This window comes from Amborella trichopoda, chromosome 3, assembly GCF_054954075.1.
Source record: "Amborella trichopoda isolate Santa Cruz 75 chromosome 3, AtrichopodaSantaCruz75HAP2 v2.0, whole genome shotgun sequence".
Lineage (NCBI taxonomy): Eukaryota > Viridiplantae > Streptophyta > Magnoliopsida > Amborellales > Amborellaceae > Amborella > Amborella trichopoda.
The window spans coordinates 59,178,405-59,196,964 of record NC_142338.1 but is presented as its reverse complement, the minus strand read 5'-3'; the positions used below and the strand labels follow the sequence as shown (position 1 = coordinate 59,196,964).

The 18,560-nt window shown below is 35.4% G+C and overlaps 2 protein-coding genes across 5 annotated transcripts; both read right to left on the bottom strand.

The window, feature by feature from the left end:
- Nucleotides 1–5,252: 5,252 nt before the first annotated feature.
- On the bottom strand, nucleotides 5,253–6,704 carry LOC105420300 (uncharacterized). The gene is given in 2 exon segments (XM_088862163.1): nucleotides 5,253–6,416; nucleotides 6,418–6,704. Coding segments are annotated over 2 exon segments (477 nt in total). The 5' UTR covers nucleotides 6,635–6,704; the 3' UTR covers nucleotides 5,253–6,156.
- Nucleotides 6,705–13,196: 6,492 nt separating this feature from the next.
- On the bottom strand, nucleotides 13,197–18,560 carry LOC18429680 (B3 domain-containing protein Os01g0723500). Of its 4 annotated transcripts, none has more exons than XM_006838963.4 (5): nucleotides 18,216–18,560; nucleotides 16,607–17,267; nucleotides 16,357–16,515; nucleotides 16,008–16,258; nucleotides 13,197–13,751 (listed from the first exon to the last, which is right to left on the bottom strand). In XM_006838963.4, the coding sequence occupies exons 1-5, from the start codon at nucleotides 18,336–18,338 to the stop codon at nucleotides 13,461–13,463; spliced, it is 1,485 nt and encodes a 494-aa protein (XP_006839026.1). In that variant the 5' UTR covers nucleotides 18,339–18,560; the 3' UTR covers nucleotides 13,197–13,460. The 4 variants fall into 4 exon arrangements, with proteins under 4 accessions (XP_006839026.1, XP_011621668.1, XP_088717923.1 ...); XM_011623366.3 differs by having other exon boundaries at nucleotides 16,357–16,506; XM_088861797.1 differs by having other exon boundaries at nucleotides 18,236–18,560.

Sequence of the window (18,560 nt, the reverse complement as noted above, 5' to 3'; positions counted from 1 at the left end):
AAAAAAAAACTTTAAGTCTAATGTTTTCTTACGTCTCCTCTACAGCCCATCCCATAAAATACGATTTTAATTTTTATTTTATTTCATTTTTAAAAAAATATTTTTGTAGATCACCTATTCGGAACAATCTAGACCCAATTCAAATCACATATCCAACAATCCAACACAGGTCTATGGGTAAATGATCTGCCCCTCTAATCCGAGTTTTAAAACATTCATGTTACACAATCAAAGTTTCAGACAAAATAAACATGATCCATAATGTACAAGGGAATTGGACACCCTATATGTGAATGAGGACCTAAATTTTAGCTTAGCTAGTTGTGATCATCAAAGGCACTCTATGAACAAAAGCTGATAAAGCTTCTCACCATCATAACCAAACATTTGATCTTTAAAGGCGCTATATTTGGACATTCAAATTCTACAAAGCACTTGCATATTAATGCAATCTAAGATAGGCATATACACCACAGTTGGAACAAAATTCTCAAATAATTTCATCTCGCATATGCATCTCAAAGAACCATCTCAATTCAAAGTTATCAAACCATAAATGTTACCATAAGATGCCACAGTATGAGATAAATTTCAGAGACATTTAGCTAAGAAATAGAGACAGATCCTCAACCCACCACCACCACCACACTTGAACAAATACACGGCTGATGTCACTCAAGATATATTTAGAGATACGATCCAACAATAGAATGGGGTTGGGGAATCGGTAGTTACGGGGGCTGATGTGCCAACATAACATCCCACCCTCCATTCCCACCGCCGACACATAACAAAACAGAATAAGAAAAAAAGGACAGTAAAATTTCTGACTCCTTTTAAGTTATAATACAATTCAGACATCCAGGGCATAACACATGAAAGCAAAACCTCCATTAGTCCCCCACAAACACTCTATACTCCAAATTTAACTTCAGTCCAATTTTTAATACAAATCAAACCACTATTTAATGGTGTCAGTTGAAAGGAAGCTATATAGCATGCAATTGATGGTCCTCCCTTTCACTCTCTCATATTTCCTTAGGAACCCATCTCTAACAAACCCAACTTTCTCTAAAACCCTTTGAGACCTCACATTCTCAGCATCAACCAAGGCCTCCACCCTCTCTAGCTTAGAAATATCCTTAAACACACTAGAGAGAACCATCTTTACTGCATGAGGTGTTAGGCCTTGACCCCAATACTTTGATGCTAACACATAGCCAAGCTCTCCTCTACAGAGGGCCCCTCCTGACCCTTGAGTCACAGATATGGACCCTATGGCTCGATCATCTAAACAGATAGCTCTGAGCCATGGATGAGGAATGGCTTGTTCTTTGAGGTATGCAATGCCAGCTTCTCGAGATGTGTAGGTCTTGAATCGACAGAACCGACTGACAAGGTCATCTGTCGCCCACACCATGAAATTGTCGATGTCGGAGAGTCTGAAGGGACGTAGGGTCAGTTCAGATGTTCGGTCCTCCATTCTTCTACTTGGATTTGGGCTGCTGATATGGTGGTAATGAAAGATTAGATGGAGAATGAAAGATGCTTAAGTTTTGATTTGTGTTGGGCTCCTAATATAGCCCATTAGGCATGTTATTTCAAGGAAAGAGCAAGGCACCCACACTGTAATATACAACAATTAGTCAAAGTCTACGCTAGCCTTCATATTGAGGGTAAAATTTTGAAGGGTTAGTATTGCGTCCACCTAATGTAGACGATTAATTTTATTTTTTATTTTATATTTTTAATTAAAAAGTATAAGTATTTAAAAGACCTGAAAATCTTGTAGGGGTTAGTATTGCATCCACTTAATGGGGACGCATAGGTGCATGTGAGTTGGCCTATTCATAGAAACCCTGTCCTTTAATTAAAGACTGAGTATCTTGAAAAGATTAAGTTTAATCTCCATAACATGATCCTATACAATAGTAAAGAATTAAACACATATGCATTGAAAAATCTTTTAACCCACTAAACTACATGAGATGCAGTGGTAAAAAATTGTTAATGATATCAGGGAGCAGATTAAGCCACTCCCTTCATGACAATATTATTGGTATAGGATTAGTCCGGCCAACAATTGTCTCCAAAACCAGTTTGGTCTAACAAAAAAAGGGATCCTAAAAGAAAAAACAAAGGACTTTTAAAATAATTCATGTAAAAAAATTTATGTATTATGTTGTTATGACTGGTTTTCATCAGTTCAACAGGTTTGATGACTAGTTGACCTGTAGATAGAACCAAAAAAAATATTTTCATGATCCCTTTTTTGATAATATTGCTTTCAAATTTCCAAGGGAAATTGATCAAAATTCATCTAACCTTTCAACTATTTAATATTTCACCCATTTTTAACTTTCACAAGTATTCTTTTACAAATCAAAAGTAGACCACAAATTAAGTACATCACTTGAAAGGAAGCTATACATCAACATATCCTTGCTCTGGCCTCTAAAGACCAAATATTTCCTCAACAAACCATCTTCGACAAACCCAACTCTTTCTAAAACCCTTTGAGACCTAACATTTTGAACATCAACTAAGGCTTCCAATCTTTCTAGCTCAGGAATTTCCTCAAAGATATTGGAGATCACCATCTTCACGGCACATGTGGCTAGGCCTTGGCCCCAATAGTGAGATGCAAGGACATAGCCAAGCTCACCTCTACAACAAGCCTCACCGGACCCCTGCATCACCGATATGGAGCCTATGGCTCGATTGTTGAGGCATATAGCCATGTACCATGGGTGAGGGATGATGTGGTCTCTCAGGATCGCAAATTCGATTTCTCGAGATGTAGGTGCTTCCCGGCCAGTGAATTGAAGGACAAGATCGCCTGTCTCCCAAACCATGATATCATCGATGTCCGAGATCTCGAAGCCATGCAGGGTCATTTTTGACATTTGGTCCTCCATGGTTGTATTGTGGTTTTTGCGTGAGGATTGAAGGGGAAGAAGATGGGAATGAGATGTTCATCTGGTTTTCCTTTGAGTTCGGGTGTCTTGATATAGTGAATTGAGCAAATAATAAATTGTAACACTGATGTGTTTTCGAATGTCTAGTCAAATGTTGATCGAGATTCCATTAAGGAAAGCTTTTGAATTAGTCAAAAGTGAAATGGAAAAAAACCCAGGAGTACAGTCATGCACACAGTCATACATCAATAGAAAATCCAAAAGAAAGCGCAAGGAATATGATTGATACCAAGCGCCCCCTTAGAAAGCCATAAATCCTACTTAGTTCAAGAAAAAGCACATCATTAGATGGATGTACCAGTGGTTTAAAAATTAACGAGCAGACGAAATTGTTGGAGTCAGCTGTCCCCGGTTTCCATGCCTTAACTGGGGATCACCAGGGTTGTCTGGAACCCGGCTGTTCACTTCAGGGATTCAAGCGGTTCCCTGACATCACCTGAGTAGCAGGCAATTTTTCTTTCTTTCATCTTTTTCACTCACCGTATAAGTCAACCCACTGGGAATTGCTTAGCCAACTCACATCAGTGACAATGATTATGACCTCCTTGTACAAAAAACAAATAGTCTTTTTGTATACTTTTCCAATATATCATTTCCAATTGCTTAGCCAACTCACATCAGTGACAATGATTATGACCTCCTTGTACAAAAAACAAATAGTCTTTTTGTATACTTTTCCAATATATCATTTCCAATATATCAGTTGATAACCTTGAAGACCTATTTAGATCGTTGCCACATTAATGCGAATTTCACAAAACCGAATCCCGCAATTTCAAACTCATGGTCCCACAACTCCAAACTCCTCACCTTTCCAACCATCTAAGATGATTATTTTCAAAAGATAAAATTAAAATTTTTAACTTGTCTAACACTTAGATCTCGCCCTCGGAAAATTGGAGCATCTCTAGTGAATCTTGAGATATTATTATCTTTCAAGTGCATAGATATTGGATTGAAAATTGAGACTAACCTATGGATTAAAGAAGTTACATCCTCAAAATTTGAAATCCTGCAATTACTCCTAGACTGGGTTTTACCTGAGGAGAAAATAAACAACACGCTTTCACTGGAGCATGAAATCTTTTGGCTATCAAAGAGTTGCCATATAAAAAGAACATTATTAGTGACCCTTATGGGGAAAGTTGTTTACAGTTCAGACTCCCAGAGTACATAACTTGGAAAATATTCACAAGAAATACACTCAAATACCCTTGAAAACAAAACCTTCATAAGTCTCCCACAAACAATCTATACTCCAAATTTAATTTCAATGAAATTTCCAACATAAATAAAAAAGCGAACCACTATTTGATGGTATCAGTTGAAAGGAAGCTATAGAGCACACAATCCCAAGTCCTCCCCTTCACTTTCAAGTACTTCCTCATGAACCCATCCAACTTTCTCTAAGACCCTTTGAGACCCAACATTCTCGGCATCGACAAAGGCTTCCAACCTTTCTAGCTCAGGAATATCCTTGAACACTCTCGAGACAGCAGCCTTCACTGCAGTCATGGCTAGGCCTCGACCCCAATATGTAGAAGCCAGCATGTAGCTAAGGTGTCCTCTACCAAGGGCCACACCAGACCCCGGAGTTCACAGATATGGACCATATAGCTCAATCATTCAGACAGATAGCTCTAAGCCATGGCTGAGGGATGGCTTACTCTTTGAGGAATCCAAATCCAGCTTCTAGAGACGTGCAGGTTTCAAATAAGCAGAACCGAGTCACGAGATCATCTGTTGCCCAAACCATGAAATCATCAATGTCGGAGAGTTCGAAGGGACGTAAGGTCATTTTGGCCATTTGGTCCTCCATTCTGCTGCTTGGGTTTGGGCAAATATGGAGGAGATGAAAGATAAGAGGGAGGATCAAAGATAATTGTGTTTTGAATTGTGCAAGGGTCTAAATATGGTGAGTGCAGTAGGCGTGTGATTTCAACAACTGAAGAACACCACTCTAGAGTCTCATTGCAGACTTTTCAGTAGGCAAATGCCAACTTGTTTTTGTATCTCATGAGTCGCCTCGTGGTCTACCGGTTACATGCAAACTTACTCCAAATTATAAGCCGCCCCTTAAAAAACATCAATTCTTAGTAGAAAAATAAAATCTTATATTTTATTTTTCTCAACAAACCTCCCATATGTTTTTTAGTGCTTTGACTGATATAATCCTCTGACAAATTGTATCAGTTGATATAATTTTTTTTCTTTTTATTATAGATAAAAAAAATAGATCACTAATCAAAATTAAGCTATATAACACATCCTTGGTCTCTCCTCTAAAGATCAACTACTTCCTCAACAATCCATCTTGACAAACCCCTGTCTAGAACCCTTTGAGACTATCATTTCAACATCAACTAGGGCATCCAATCTCTCTGGGCTAGGAAATTTCCTCAGAGATTTTGGCGATCAACATCTTCACTGCACATATGGCTAGGCCTTGGCCCCAATGAGGCATGGACATAACCTCGACTCCACAACGAGCCTCACCAGTCCCCCGGTTCACTGATATGAAGCCAATCAGTCGATCATTGAAGTATGTAGCCATGTAACAATATTTTGGAAATCATTATCACTCGAGGTACTCGGCCCTTAGCTGAGGCAAGTAACACTGCTGAGTCTACGAGTTACGTACCCACGAAAGATTGATGTGGTTTTCATTTGTGTTAGGGACTTAATGTAGTGAACTGGGCATGACCTATTGTTAGTCTGGGGAAGGGTCTAGGAAGCGCACTATAGATGTGCTTTTTAATGTTTAATCAAATGCTGATCAAGTTTTACGTAATGGAAAGCAGAGAAAATTATTGAAAGCACACATCCCTTCATACATGCAACAATGGAAAGAAAAACAAAAGAAAGCACAGGCAATTTAAGTGCTACTGAGCACCCTCTGCCAAGCCATAAATCGTACTTCAAGAAAAGAGTCACCAACAAAGTATAGGTGTACAAAGATTTTTGACAGGAATACTTATTGGAACCAATGGTCTAGAAATCCGCTAGCCCGTGCGGAATTGGGCTCAGAGTTAGGGTATCCCCGATTCCGAATGGTGAATTGCCTTGGTTGTCCTGAACCATGCAATTCATTGCGACGAGGTACTGCTCACAACAGGGATTTTGAACCATTCTTTTTTTTAAGAAAACCATTTAGGCCACCCGAATCAAAGGAGGACCGCTACTCAACTGAATCAGTTGAAAGGAAGCTATAAATGAACATATCCCTGGTCTTCCCTTTTAGAATCAAGTATTTCCTCAAGACCCCATATCTATCAAACCCAACCTTCTCCAAGACCCTTTGAGACTCAACATCAACCAAGGCCTCAACCCTCTCTAGCTCAGGGATATCACTAAACACACTAGTGATATTGTGAGGCCAATACGTAGCCAACCTCACCTCTAAAAAGAACCTCACCTGACCATCGGGTGATTGAGATTGAGCCAATGGGTCAATCATTTAGGCATATGGCTTTGAACCATGGGCAGGGGATGGCTTTATCTCTAATAAAAGATAGTCCAGCTTCTCTGCATGTATAAGAATCAAATAAGCAAAACCTAGTGACTCTATCATCTGTGGCCCAAACCATGAAATCATCAATGTCTGAGAGTTGGAATGGATGCAGGGTCACTTTGGACATTGGGTCCTCCAGGGTCATTTTGTTGTGCATTTGGGCAGGATGCTTTGGTACACTGAACTGAACTTTCTATAGCAACATTAACAAAAGGCTACACTTACTATAGGACAAATATTTTGATCTATCAATTTAATAACAGTTACTGTTAGTTCATAAACATACAACATGAAAGATAAAAAAATAAAAATAAACGGATCCAAAAATGAATCTTGTAATATTTGTAAAATATTAGGGTAATCTACATCCCATAAGGGCATAAAAAAATTATAAAATTATTTCTTAAGTGAGCATGTAAATTAGTGGGCCGTGACAACATTAGAAATAAAATAATTTAATACTTCAATATAATCGAACACCAATTATCCAATAAAATAAGACATTAACCCACGTAGCAAAAATAGAGAATATGAAATAAGAAAACAAATATTTAATATTAAAAATAAATAAAATTTACTGTCTGCAATACATATAAGATATTTACATAAAATAGAAATCTACAAAAAGAAATTCATGCATTCATCCATCTCTAAATAATAAAAAATATTCATTGAAATATCAAATGAAGATTTAGTAAAATATCTGGAAATGAAAAATAGAAAAAAAAAAAGAAAAAATAGCATGGAACTCAAGATAAAAATACGCGAAATGAAATATTGAAGATCATAAATCTAGCAAACTCTTTGGCCATTGCAATGTACATCAAAGTGAAAAAAAATAGAATATTTTAAAAATAAAAAAGAAAAAGGATTGCATGGTTATTCATCAAGAGACCATGAAGAAAATTTATATTTTAGTACAATTTCATACATGAGAAATATTAAATTAAATTTAATAAGTATTTTAAGTTAAATAAACAAATATTGCAAAAAATATGGAGGCATCTTACCATCCAAGCTATAAGCATAATTCTTAGTTGATAACTTCATATTTTGTTATCACCTAATTAACCAAAAAAAGTTAGCCTAAACGATAAAAATAAATCATGTATTCTTCCTTTTCTAAGACCTGTTTTAACCTCTCTATAAGTGTGGGGTCACCTTTTATTTTTGCGACATATGTCTACCTTTTAATTCTGACTTAATAATGTAATATATATATATATATATATATATATAAAGAAGCAACACATGTGATCCTACAAGAATTACACGGAAGGCATTAAAGTAAGGAAAATAGACAAAATATCCTTTCTTTAACAGGAACAGCTATAAAAAATTCATAGGATGGCTTGAGAATCTATTTTCATCCCTAATTATATAATTTTAAACTCTAAAATAGCTCAAATCAATTAGATCTATAAACACCTGAAAATCTTGAAAATGGATGGTCCAGATAATATGTTGCAAAATACACTATTTCACGGACTCGAAATCTTTTTTTATTGTCATATTCATACATCTCGATATCGAAATGATCAATTAGATTGTTTTCCAACACCTAAGCAACTTTTATGTTGGATTTTTGAGGTGCATCTTTAGTTCTATATTTTAAAGTTGCAACCTTATTTAAACTTTTTTTTTTTTTTATAAACTAAAATTAGTTTATCAGAGTATGTAAACAAGTTTTGAACCTTATCCAGGGACTATCCGCCAAGCCGATGGCCTGAAATCTTGGTCATTTACATACGGTTTAGTTTTCAAGAGTTTTAGGCTTGAAACATTTTTCAAATTACTACAAATCCATCTCTTCCTTAATAAATGATTAATAAAAAAAAAGTTTCAAAACTTAAGACATTCTATAATCTTCAATTCCCTAACTACCACTAATAAAATATTGAATATCTTCAATAAAATTATTGATCATTCTCAGGGGTAGTTCTGAATATTTTTATTGTTCAAGGGACATTTAACTTTGGGTGCAATTTATATACGGCCGAGGTTCTAAACAATCAAAGTAAAGTGCATGTGCAAATAGTGTCGAGAAATGTAGTTTCGATATGGGAAATTTTTATGATAGCCTCAACATCTTTAATTATAATATTTAAAGCTTCAAAAATAATATAGATCAGCATATCTATGAAAAGTGGAAAATCTTGAAAATTGACGGTACAAAAATATATTATAAAATGCACTATTTTCAAAACTTGAAATCCATTTTTTTCTCATGTCCATACATCTTGATATCAAGATGATCCATTTGAGGATATTTAGGCATCAAAACAACCTTTTCTAGTGAATTTTGTTAGGTGGGCTCCAATTTGATTGTTTAAAGCCTTGGCTCAAGATAAACTTTTTTCTTCAAGTAATGTGATACCTTACAATATCGCAAACACCTTGCTTGGGCGGCAAGCCAGCCTCCTGGTCCCATTTTTTATCCGACGGCTCAGATTAAAAGCGAAGGGAAGCAAGTCTAACATAAAAAACTGTCACGAAGCAAGGGAGAAGGTGAGTTCATGTCTCACATATTTGTCCTTGGAATTATGTCATCCAAGGTGATATCAAATTTGACGAGTATCACAACCAACAGATTTCTACATCGGAGTATACTATTCATTTACACCCTCGGCCAAAATTTATTTTTTTGTCTCAACTTTTGGGATGTGATCTCTAAAATCCAATGAACAATCTCAAAGAAAAAAAAAAAAAATTTAACTCTCACTCTCTATGTGCATAAAAAATGTCATCCCAAGATGCACTAGAATTGTCCACTTTTTTTTAGAGAATGATCTAGATTTTTATGAACTTAAATCTAATTTTTTTTTTAAATAATCATCTAATTATAACTAAAACTTCAAATTAAGGAATATCTCCTAAGTTAAATGTTTTGCCCATGGAATAAATGTCACCATCACCATCACCATCGGCATATATACCTTTTCCTAACTAAATATGAAGCATAATTTTAACCCATATAATGAGATGAGACTATTTACTTTTGATAGAAAGAGGTCAATATCAATATTGATCATTATTTGTGAAATCCAGTAAAAAACAAAATCCAACATAAAATTTCTCGAATATTGTGACAAGCTTTAATCGATTAGATTTCATATCTAAAGATTAATAATAATTGTGACCTCTTTATGCCAAAAATAAATATATAATCCCTTTTAACCCCAACATATTAAAAGGCGGTACATCATATGCTTTGGCAAGCAAAGTGTACAACAGCACCATTTATTCTCAGCCAGTGTTTTAAATAAAGATCGGTAGGGTAGAGCAAATCACCACCAACCGATTCCAATTTGGATAAGGTAGATTGGAATCAAAAAATCGAGCAAATCAATCAAAATTTAGACAAAAATTAATAGAATAATAGAATCAATAGATAATCAAGACGTGGAAACCTTAACTGTCCACCCATCGAGTGATTCTGATATGGTTCATCACATATGAAAGGAACTAGTTTGGGCACGAGATTACAATCAACAACATTCAGACGTGACCCATAAATGGACTTGAAAAGTATTTTTCTTAAAATTAGTGCTTAACTCTATATTGGAGGACCGGGGTGCATCAAAGATGGATATGGAAGTTAAACTTCCGAACCTCCTGCTGCAGAAAATGGTAAGCATGAGAACTAACGAAAGATGGGAACCGCCATTGGTGGGATGGCTCAAGCTGGGCAATCCAGGATCAGGAGACTTTGGTGTAGTTAAGAATTCAGATGGGGAGATTATCCTTTGTAATACAACACCTTGTGGAGATACAACTGAAATGGACTGTTGCCGTTATTGCAAGGTCTAAAAATACTAACGCAAAAGAGAGTGGAGCAACCATGTACAAGAGACGGAGACTTCCCTAAATGCTATTAACTGGATTAACATAGCTACTAGACCTCCATGGCACTTTAGGACACAATGGATGAGTGTGATGGAGCTTGATAATCAATGGCGTGTTTCTTTTAGATATGTTTACAGGGAGGCTAATGAAATTGCTGATAGACTAACATAGACGGTTGCTGAGCTTCAATCCCTTTGAGTATCAAATATTTTATTTCTTTGTGTCTGATGTACTTGTCACCTGAGCAATAAAATTTTAATATTCTTGTTAAAAAAATAAAAAATAAAAATAAAAAAATAAGAAAAGCAAATAAAGCCTTGTAAGCCACGAGCTCAGCAGGCTATTTTGATATTCGGTAATTGTCGTTGTCTTTTTTTGGTTTCCAATTTAACGCATAGGATACAACAAGCAAAATCACTAGCTTTGCTTGCATAGCTAGTTCCAGTGTTTTAAAAATTGGATCAATGGAACAGATTGTCCACCACCATTCTCGACTTGGGACCAACATAATCACCTATCCAGATTGGCAAAAATAAAAATAAATTAAAGGACAAAAATAGCATATATATCATATTTCACACCTTTTATCATAGTAAAAGGTGAAATGGCGTAGTTGTTGCACCATGGGCTAAGTTCTCAATCTTCCCTTTTTCAAAGGTTTAACTAAAAAAAAATTGTTCTACGTTTTTTTTTTAAGTTTCTATAAAGCCTAGGCTTTATGAAAACAAAATAAAGCTTTACATTAAAATCCTCGTCCAAAAAACACTTTTGCCATCTTAAATCCTTGTCCGGAAAGCACTTTTGGCTCCATGATAGCTCTAAAATCAATTTTCAACATCAATTAAAAATTTTAAAAATTAAAAATTAGTACAAATCTTGTGGATTTGTGAACACTTATTTTTAGGGCGAAATAAACGGTCTCTATATTTGTTACAATATACACTATTTTTAAAGCTTAAAATCCTTAAGTTTTTTTCACAACCATATGTTAAAGCTAAGATGATAGACGTAAACATTTCGAGAGCTTGAATTGTAATATTTGATGGGTTATGGAGTGAGGCTTTACTTATTTTAATAGGGTTGTAGCCCTATCAAACCATTTTCCTTGTTTACAAAGTGTTTCTCATAGGATTCGAACGGTGATTTATTGAACATGGTGATATCCAAAATCACCCACATGAAGAAATCTCATATTATGTGGGATTGTGATTGATATTGATAAGTTTCCTAAAAGAAATAAAAATTCAAAAAGATTAAGACTCTAGATATATCTCCTAGTTATTCAGATATATGTAACATCTATCGAAAGTTTCCTATTTAGCGTGGACTCCTAATCTTATATATATGGGATGAAAGAGATAATTGGTATGTCTTATTTGAGTCACCATACAAGAAATGTGACTTCTTCTGGAGAGAGGCAAGAGCCTCTTGTGCATGAGAGACAAGGTCTCCTTTTCAGAAAGAAAAGAGCTTTCCTATGGAGAGAAACTCCATGTTATGTCTCTTGTAGATTGAGAGTTGTAAGTAAATGGTTTCCATGAAAATTTTGTAAAAAAACGGATCCCATGAAGATTTTGGGTGGGAAGTGGTTTCCCCTGAGGGAAAGTTGCCATAAAGATTTTGTGGAGAAACGTTTTTCATGAAGATTTTGAATGGTTTCCCTTTTTGTGAGAAAAAGTCTGCAATTGCTCTTAAAGTTCTCCTCCAGGATAGTGATTTGTAGAATAGAGATGGGAGATCGACAATGATACCGATTGCTCTTAAAGTTCTCCTTCTGGACAATGGTATGTAGAATAGAGATGAGAGATCGACGATGGTACCGATCAGGAGAGCAGATATAAAATGGTTTGCTCAATGTCGAAAGTTAAAAATGCAACTCTATATTCCAAAATCTATGATATAATTTCCAAAATCTATGATATAATTTTTATTGATATAGTAGATTTGAATTTTCTATGCCCGTGTATATAGACCCCTTAGAGTGAACCACGTAAATTTTTGTGTTATTGTGATGTGCGTTTCATGCTTTATTTATTGTATTATAACTCGTACTCTCTCAGACTTTGTTTCTAACTTAATAAGCACACAATCTTGATGGGATCCAACTTTTGGAATTCTTGTTTCCGTATCTAAGAGGTTCTTAAATCCTAACATTTTTAACTTGAAAAATAATCATAAGTTTCTTTGTTTGCTTCTCATGCGATTAGTTTCTTTGTTTAACAAGTGCTTCAACCGTTAAAAAACCCCATGCTCAGCATTTAAACACACCAAAGACCAATGTTTACATCTTTTAATAAAGGTTGGACATACTAATATTCTGGTGTGGTTTGCATAAGACCAAGGCCCTATAAACAATCAAAGTAAAACGCATCTTCAAATAGTATTGAAAGATATTGTTTTAATACTATAAATCATTAAGATGGCTTGAAAATTTATTTTTATCCGTAATTATAAAATTTAAAATTTCAAAAATAATGTAGATCGAACATATCTATAAACACTTGAAAAACTTGAACATTGACAGTCCAAAAATAAACTACAAGATTTACTATTTTCAAGACTTAAAATCCATTTTTTCTAATGTCTTTACATCTTGAGGTCAAGATGATCAATTTAACGATTTGGACATCAAAACAACTTCTTTTAGTGAATTTTGAGGTGCACTTTTGATTGTTTAGTGCCTCGCCCTTGTATAAACTTTTTCCTTACAATACATATACTCTTAAAAATGCTGATCCAACCAAGAATCAAATTGCCATTGGGCGATTTCCAATCCAAATTGCCAATTCTCAATCTTGATCGACAATTTCCAATCTAGTTCAGCGTTTTCTTAAACAATGGTTAGTTGAGATGCAGAGCAATTTGCATTTAAAACACAATCACAATTATACCAAGTAGAAATCACACACTCCATTATTGTGTGGAAGTCGGAGTGAAAGCTCGCTATAAAACCCAATCAAAAGGCCATTTTAGTGGAGGTCAACTCATTGTGGAGTCCCCAGTTATGTCCACATACAAAAAACAAAAATGGAATTGTTACTCCATTCAAGTTGTCAAAAGAGACAAAAACTCTCCAATTGCCTTTAGCCTTCAAAACCATTAACAGTTTCAGGCTTGTCTCAATTTCAATTACCTGCTGATATTGGCTCTAAGCACCTTATCAATGGTACAATCTCTTCCACCACTCTGAAAATGTGCACCGCCATTAGCTTTTCTTCTTTGAGCTCAAAGATGCAAACATCTCCTTCCTCCAAATTGTTTCCAATAGAGAAAGCTGCCCACCCACCACTCAATGCTGTCGCATTACCTTCCCTGCAAATGCATATCACCTCCCATTCCCTCCCAGTTGGATCACGAAGATGCATGGCTAATCGAACCTTCGGGAGATGCATCTTTGCAAAGCTGCGTGGAATATGCTGCATGAATACAATATCAATTACTGCACTTCTATTTAATAGCCATGAAGACAATGGAAAATATATGTTATACATATGTACAAGATAGAAGGCACAGAATCCACTCTTCATTCTAAGACGGACGATGGAGATGAACCATGTTTAACACAACAAATTCACCACAATTTTATGGTTCACATTTACTGTCCATCTCGAGAACATGTGATGGTGACTGTAGTGTATTATTATACATGACGATATGAAGTGTATGGTGTTCTTCTCCTAAAATTATAAGCCACCGAAAGGTCAGCAACCTAATGGCACTAACAAATAGACTTCATGAACACAATTCTGATACAATACAAAAAGAAAGATAAATCATTTTGCACTACATGGACAGATCTTCTAATGGATTTTTCACACTTTGGGATTATTGAAGATAACTGAAAGCTTACAATTAGCTACATGTTTTGAGAAAAGGAAATTTTGAAATCCCTTGTAAAATTTAAACATCAGACTATGGCATGCTTAATTTAAGTGACTAAAAACCTGGTGGTCTAAATCAGGAATAGCCATCCAGATCAGAATTGCTAGGCACGCAATCCCAAGAGGGGTAGGGGGTGGGTAAAGAATAGCTGATACTATCATTTTACTATTACTATTTTATCAATTTTTTGCCGATATGGCAAATTCAAATCACCAATCTGGATCAGTCTGGGGGAGGGCTAATCCACCCGCATGATCTGGGTTTTAAAACATTGTGCTTAAACATCCTAAAAAGGAAAAAAAGAAGAAAAATAAATGAATGTCAAGCTCGGGCTCAAGAACCTAGCAAGTTCTGACCCAGGTCCTTGTCATTGAACACTGTCCTAACATAATAGAAGATAATAACGCTCCAAGAAAATAATAATGCTCTCGACCACTGACCTTTGACTTTACCTTGACCTTTAGACTGTAATCATGCCTCCCTAAACTATGAATACTTTAAATATACATAGATAAAGAAATATTTTAAAAAAAAAAAAGTGTGTTGTATTCAAATGTCAAAAGGAGAAAGGCAGAAATGATAGTCCCCAAATAAAATGCTCCGTATTCAAATGTCAAAAGGAGAAAGGGAAAAAAATGTGCATATCAACCAACGACGACACGGATTTCTTTTAGTTCTTAGGCTACAACATACCAATAACATTTGGAAGAAATGCACAAGATAGTCTCCAAATAAAGTGAATAGATAACAATGGTAACGAAAGTCACCCTTCCCCTTAGAATAATATCAATGTAGCCCATGCTCAAGACATCTAGGCAGACCAAGGCAATTTAATTCCAACTAGCAAGTAATTTATAGAAAGTATAAAATATAAAATATATAAAATAAGTTAAATATAACATTTATAATACATGCAAAAGCACTGGCCCGTACTTTAAGTGTTCATAGAATATATTCTGTTACTGTCACTAACAACAAGCTAGCAACATGTCATATTCATTTAACATTCAATACACTATCTTTCATAAGTGGACACATAGTTCAATAGCAAGTCTCTAATTCAAAAACAAAAAATTCCACCTTGTTTTTAACATAAACCAGCAATTTTATGCTTGGGTCACAGTGAGATGCATTCACTTCCAAACAAGATCAATCATATTAGAAGAAGAAGTTGGCATTTGTTAAAGGGAAATTACTAATAATAATAATAATAATAATAATAATAAGGCAGTCAGAAAAAAACATAGCTATATATTAGTTTTGAAATGCCCAACTCACATCCTTGTAGAACAAATAAGGAGTAACAATTCTAAAGAGTGGGGTTTTAAACCTTTTGCTTGTCTTTTCCTTCCAAAAATAACTTACAACATCCAATATGGGTTTGCAAATACAATAGAATACAACCATACGAAAGCGAATATATGTGTGTGCAATCAAATCAATCACAAGGATATGACCAATAAACTCCCAACAATGAGATTCAATAAAAGGGAAAAACTCCACCAACTATAGTGATAGTTTTCCCCGAGCACAACATCAATTCCCAAGTGCTACTCTAAGAACTTTATGAAAGCAAATACCTTATAATTTTATAGTACTTACGACCACATAGAAACATGAAGGCCAAGATATAACATACATCCATCACCGTTGTTTACCACATTTAGATGATGAAAATATTGAAGTTTCATAGCTAATCATATAATCAATGGAGAATAATCTGCATCATATTCAAAATAATGCAACTAGATTGTTTGAATATCACAAAAAGTCAGATAGACAATACTTACCAAATAAAAACAATGATATACATTTGAGGGTTTCATAGCAATTACACAACGTGGATTATTTGTCTTGAATGAATTGGCTGCTTCAAGGGCCCTAGCCTTTTCGTCCAATGTGACCACTCGTCTCCCAGATTGAAACTTCCTCAAGAACTTAGGCGATGAAGTTTGCTTGGGTATATGAGTACGAACCACATCAATACTTTCTTTTTTCTCTTTAGTATAACCATCTGTTCGCGAGGACAACACTCTTTCATCTGTAAAATTTTCCAATAAAAAATGACGAACGAGAAAGAGGTGAATACCCCTGTAGAGATGATATATTAATTAATTTAAGAATCATAAAGGTGAATACTTGTTCTTGTAACATTTTCCTCTTGAGGGGAAACAAGGATTTGATTTTGAACAAGATCTTCATAAAGTGTCAAAGGAGTTGACTCCGTTGAATCACCATTTTCTGTGAGATTCTTTGGGTCGCCAGATTCTCTATGCAAAACACTTTCATCTGCATCATCTAATGGAAATTGATAAATGAGAAGCAGAACTCTTATAGAGATGAAGTCTTTATGGTATTGGTGCCTAGAAATAAAGGTAGAAGGAAATACCTGGTTTTCCGACTGTTTCCTCTTGAGGACAAGCAATGATCTCATTTTGAACAACGAGATGATCCTCAGTAGGTGTCATTGGAGTTGACTCCATTGAATCCCCTGTTTCTGTGAGTTTTCTTGGCCGGACATGTTTTTTACATAATTTAGATTGGTAGCTTGACAACTTTCTTTTTTCATGATCTTTGCAATCTCTAGTTTGAGAAACATCGACACACTGTTCATGGTTATCTACTCCCATATCTTGCTCTTTTGCTACAGGTGGAGTGAAATTATTCATTAAGAGGAACTTTAACTTTCTTTTGGCATAGGATTTACAAGATTTGATGGAAGCAGCATCAATTGCCTCATTGAGCTCCCCTTCTCCTTCATTTGAGGTGGACTTTTTACAGGTATTAGCAATGAACATGTCTTCTCTTTGATACCCATTACTACCAAATATTTGAACATCAAAACGCAAATTCCCGTCATACCTAAAAACTATGCTTTCCCCCAATTTCACAGAATGACCTTTAATGAACTCCTTCCAACCATTTTGAAAGAAAGCACCTTCTTCAGTCTTCTTTAACTCAACTAACCATAACTTCCCACTGGGACTCTCCAATATGGCCCTTTCAGATGCCACCCCATTAATATGCTTGTATAATTCCTGTGGCAATGCCTACAAGTACAGAATAATTATTGTCTACAGGTTGCAAAAATGTGATAAAATATACAATCCAATGAATTAGAGGCTTTAAATAGATAATAAGAACAAAAAAAAATATGCAAGGGAAATATGCATGTCTAAATTAGGTCATATGGAAAAAAAAAAAGTGGGCAGAAGAATATCATCACCAAACCATTCAATAAATCATAGAGGAAATGATATGAAAAATCAGAAATAGCTACCCCCATCCAAGAAACAAAGATGATTCCTCCAAGGAATGGAAAAAATAAAAGTCATAAACGAAAAAATGAGAAATACAATGTGCCAGTTAACCTTGACCCTAAACAAAATAGAGCAAATGACAGAGAGAGACTTGCAGTAACGCCCACTGTAAATAATATATCACATAAGGTCCGGCTCCACACCTGTTGTGTAATTTCATAAAAGTCGATACAAACAGTAGGGTCCCAGCCCAAACCCCACTAACGTGGCGAGGAAAGAAAAAAAAATCATATGCATGTAAAGCTGAGAAGCAGATTATAGCATCAGAATATGGGATCTCAGCGCATTCACACAACAATCGCATACAGAAGAACTATGCTATGATTCAACAGACTACAGAAAACCATGTGTAGCCGCAATGTAGCAAAAGTGAAAAAAACAGTTAACCAGACATAGTATGGATCCAACTATGGCCCAAAAAAATGAGTACAAAACAAGGTAAAGATGCCACAATACAATAGCAGTAAAACCAGTGGAAAAAAAAAGGGTATTAATTAAAAATTGGGCTAGGAAACAAATAATAATAATAATAATCAAAATGTCAGTCCTAATTGAAAAGTGAAATGGACATGATTAACTCTGATTACTCTCAAATAAACAGAGATAATTCATTTGTAAAGTCGCCATATTTCAAAATAAAACACAAACGGGGAGTAATATGAAAGGAGAGATTCTCACGAGCTCTTTTGAGAAGTCACCTGCCATTTCCTTGAGAAACCGAGGCCTGGTTTTGAAAACTTGAAAAGGATCTACTTTGTGACAGTGAAGCTCGCAGTTCGAGCAGGTTCTGTAGTCCTCCATGGCCAAGGCAAATAGGGGTTAGGGTTTCAGAAGAGGAAAGCTGTTTGGAGAGGGGTAAGAGAAAGAAAGACACGAATAATATGGAGCTCGAGAAGTAGAGAGACTTTCCCGCGTCTCGTGTGTTGTGACAGATGTCCCGTCAGCCGATGGTGTTTTCAAACTTTAATAACTTTTTACAGAGGGAGGGAAAGTAAGAAATTCGAAGCGCCTCTGATTTCCTTT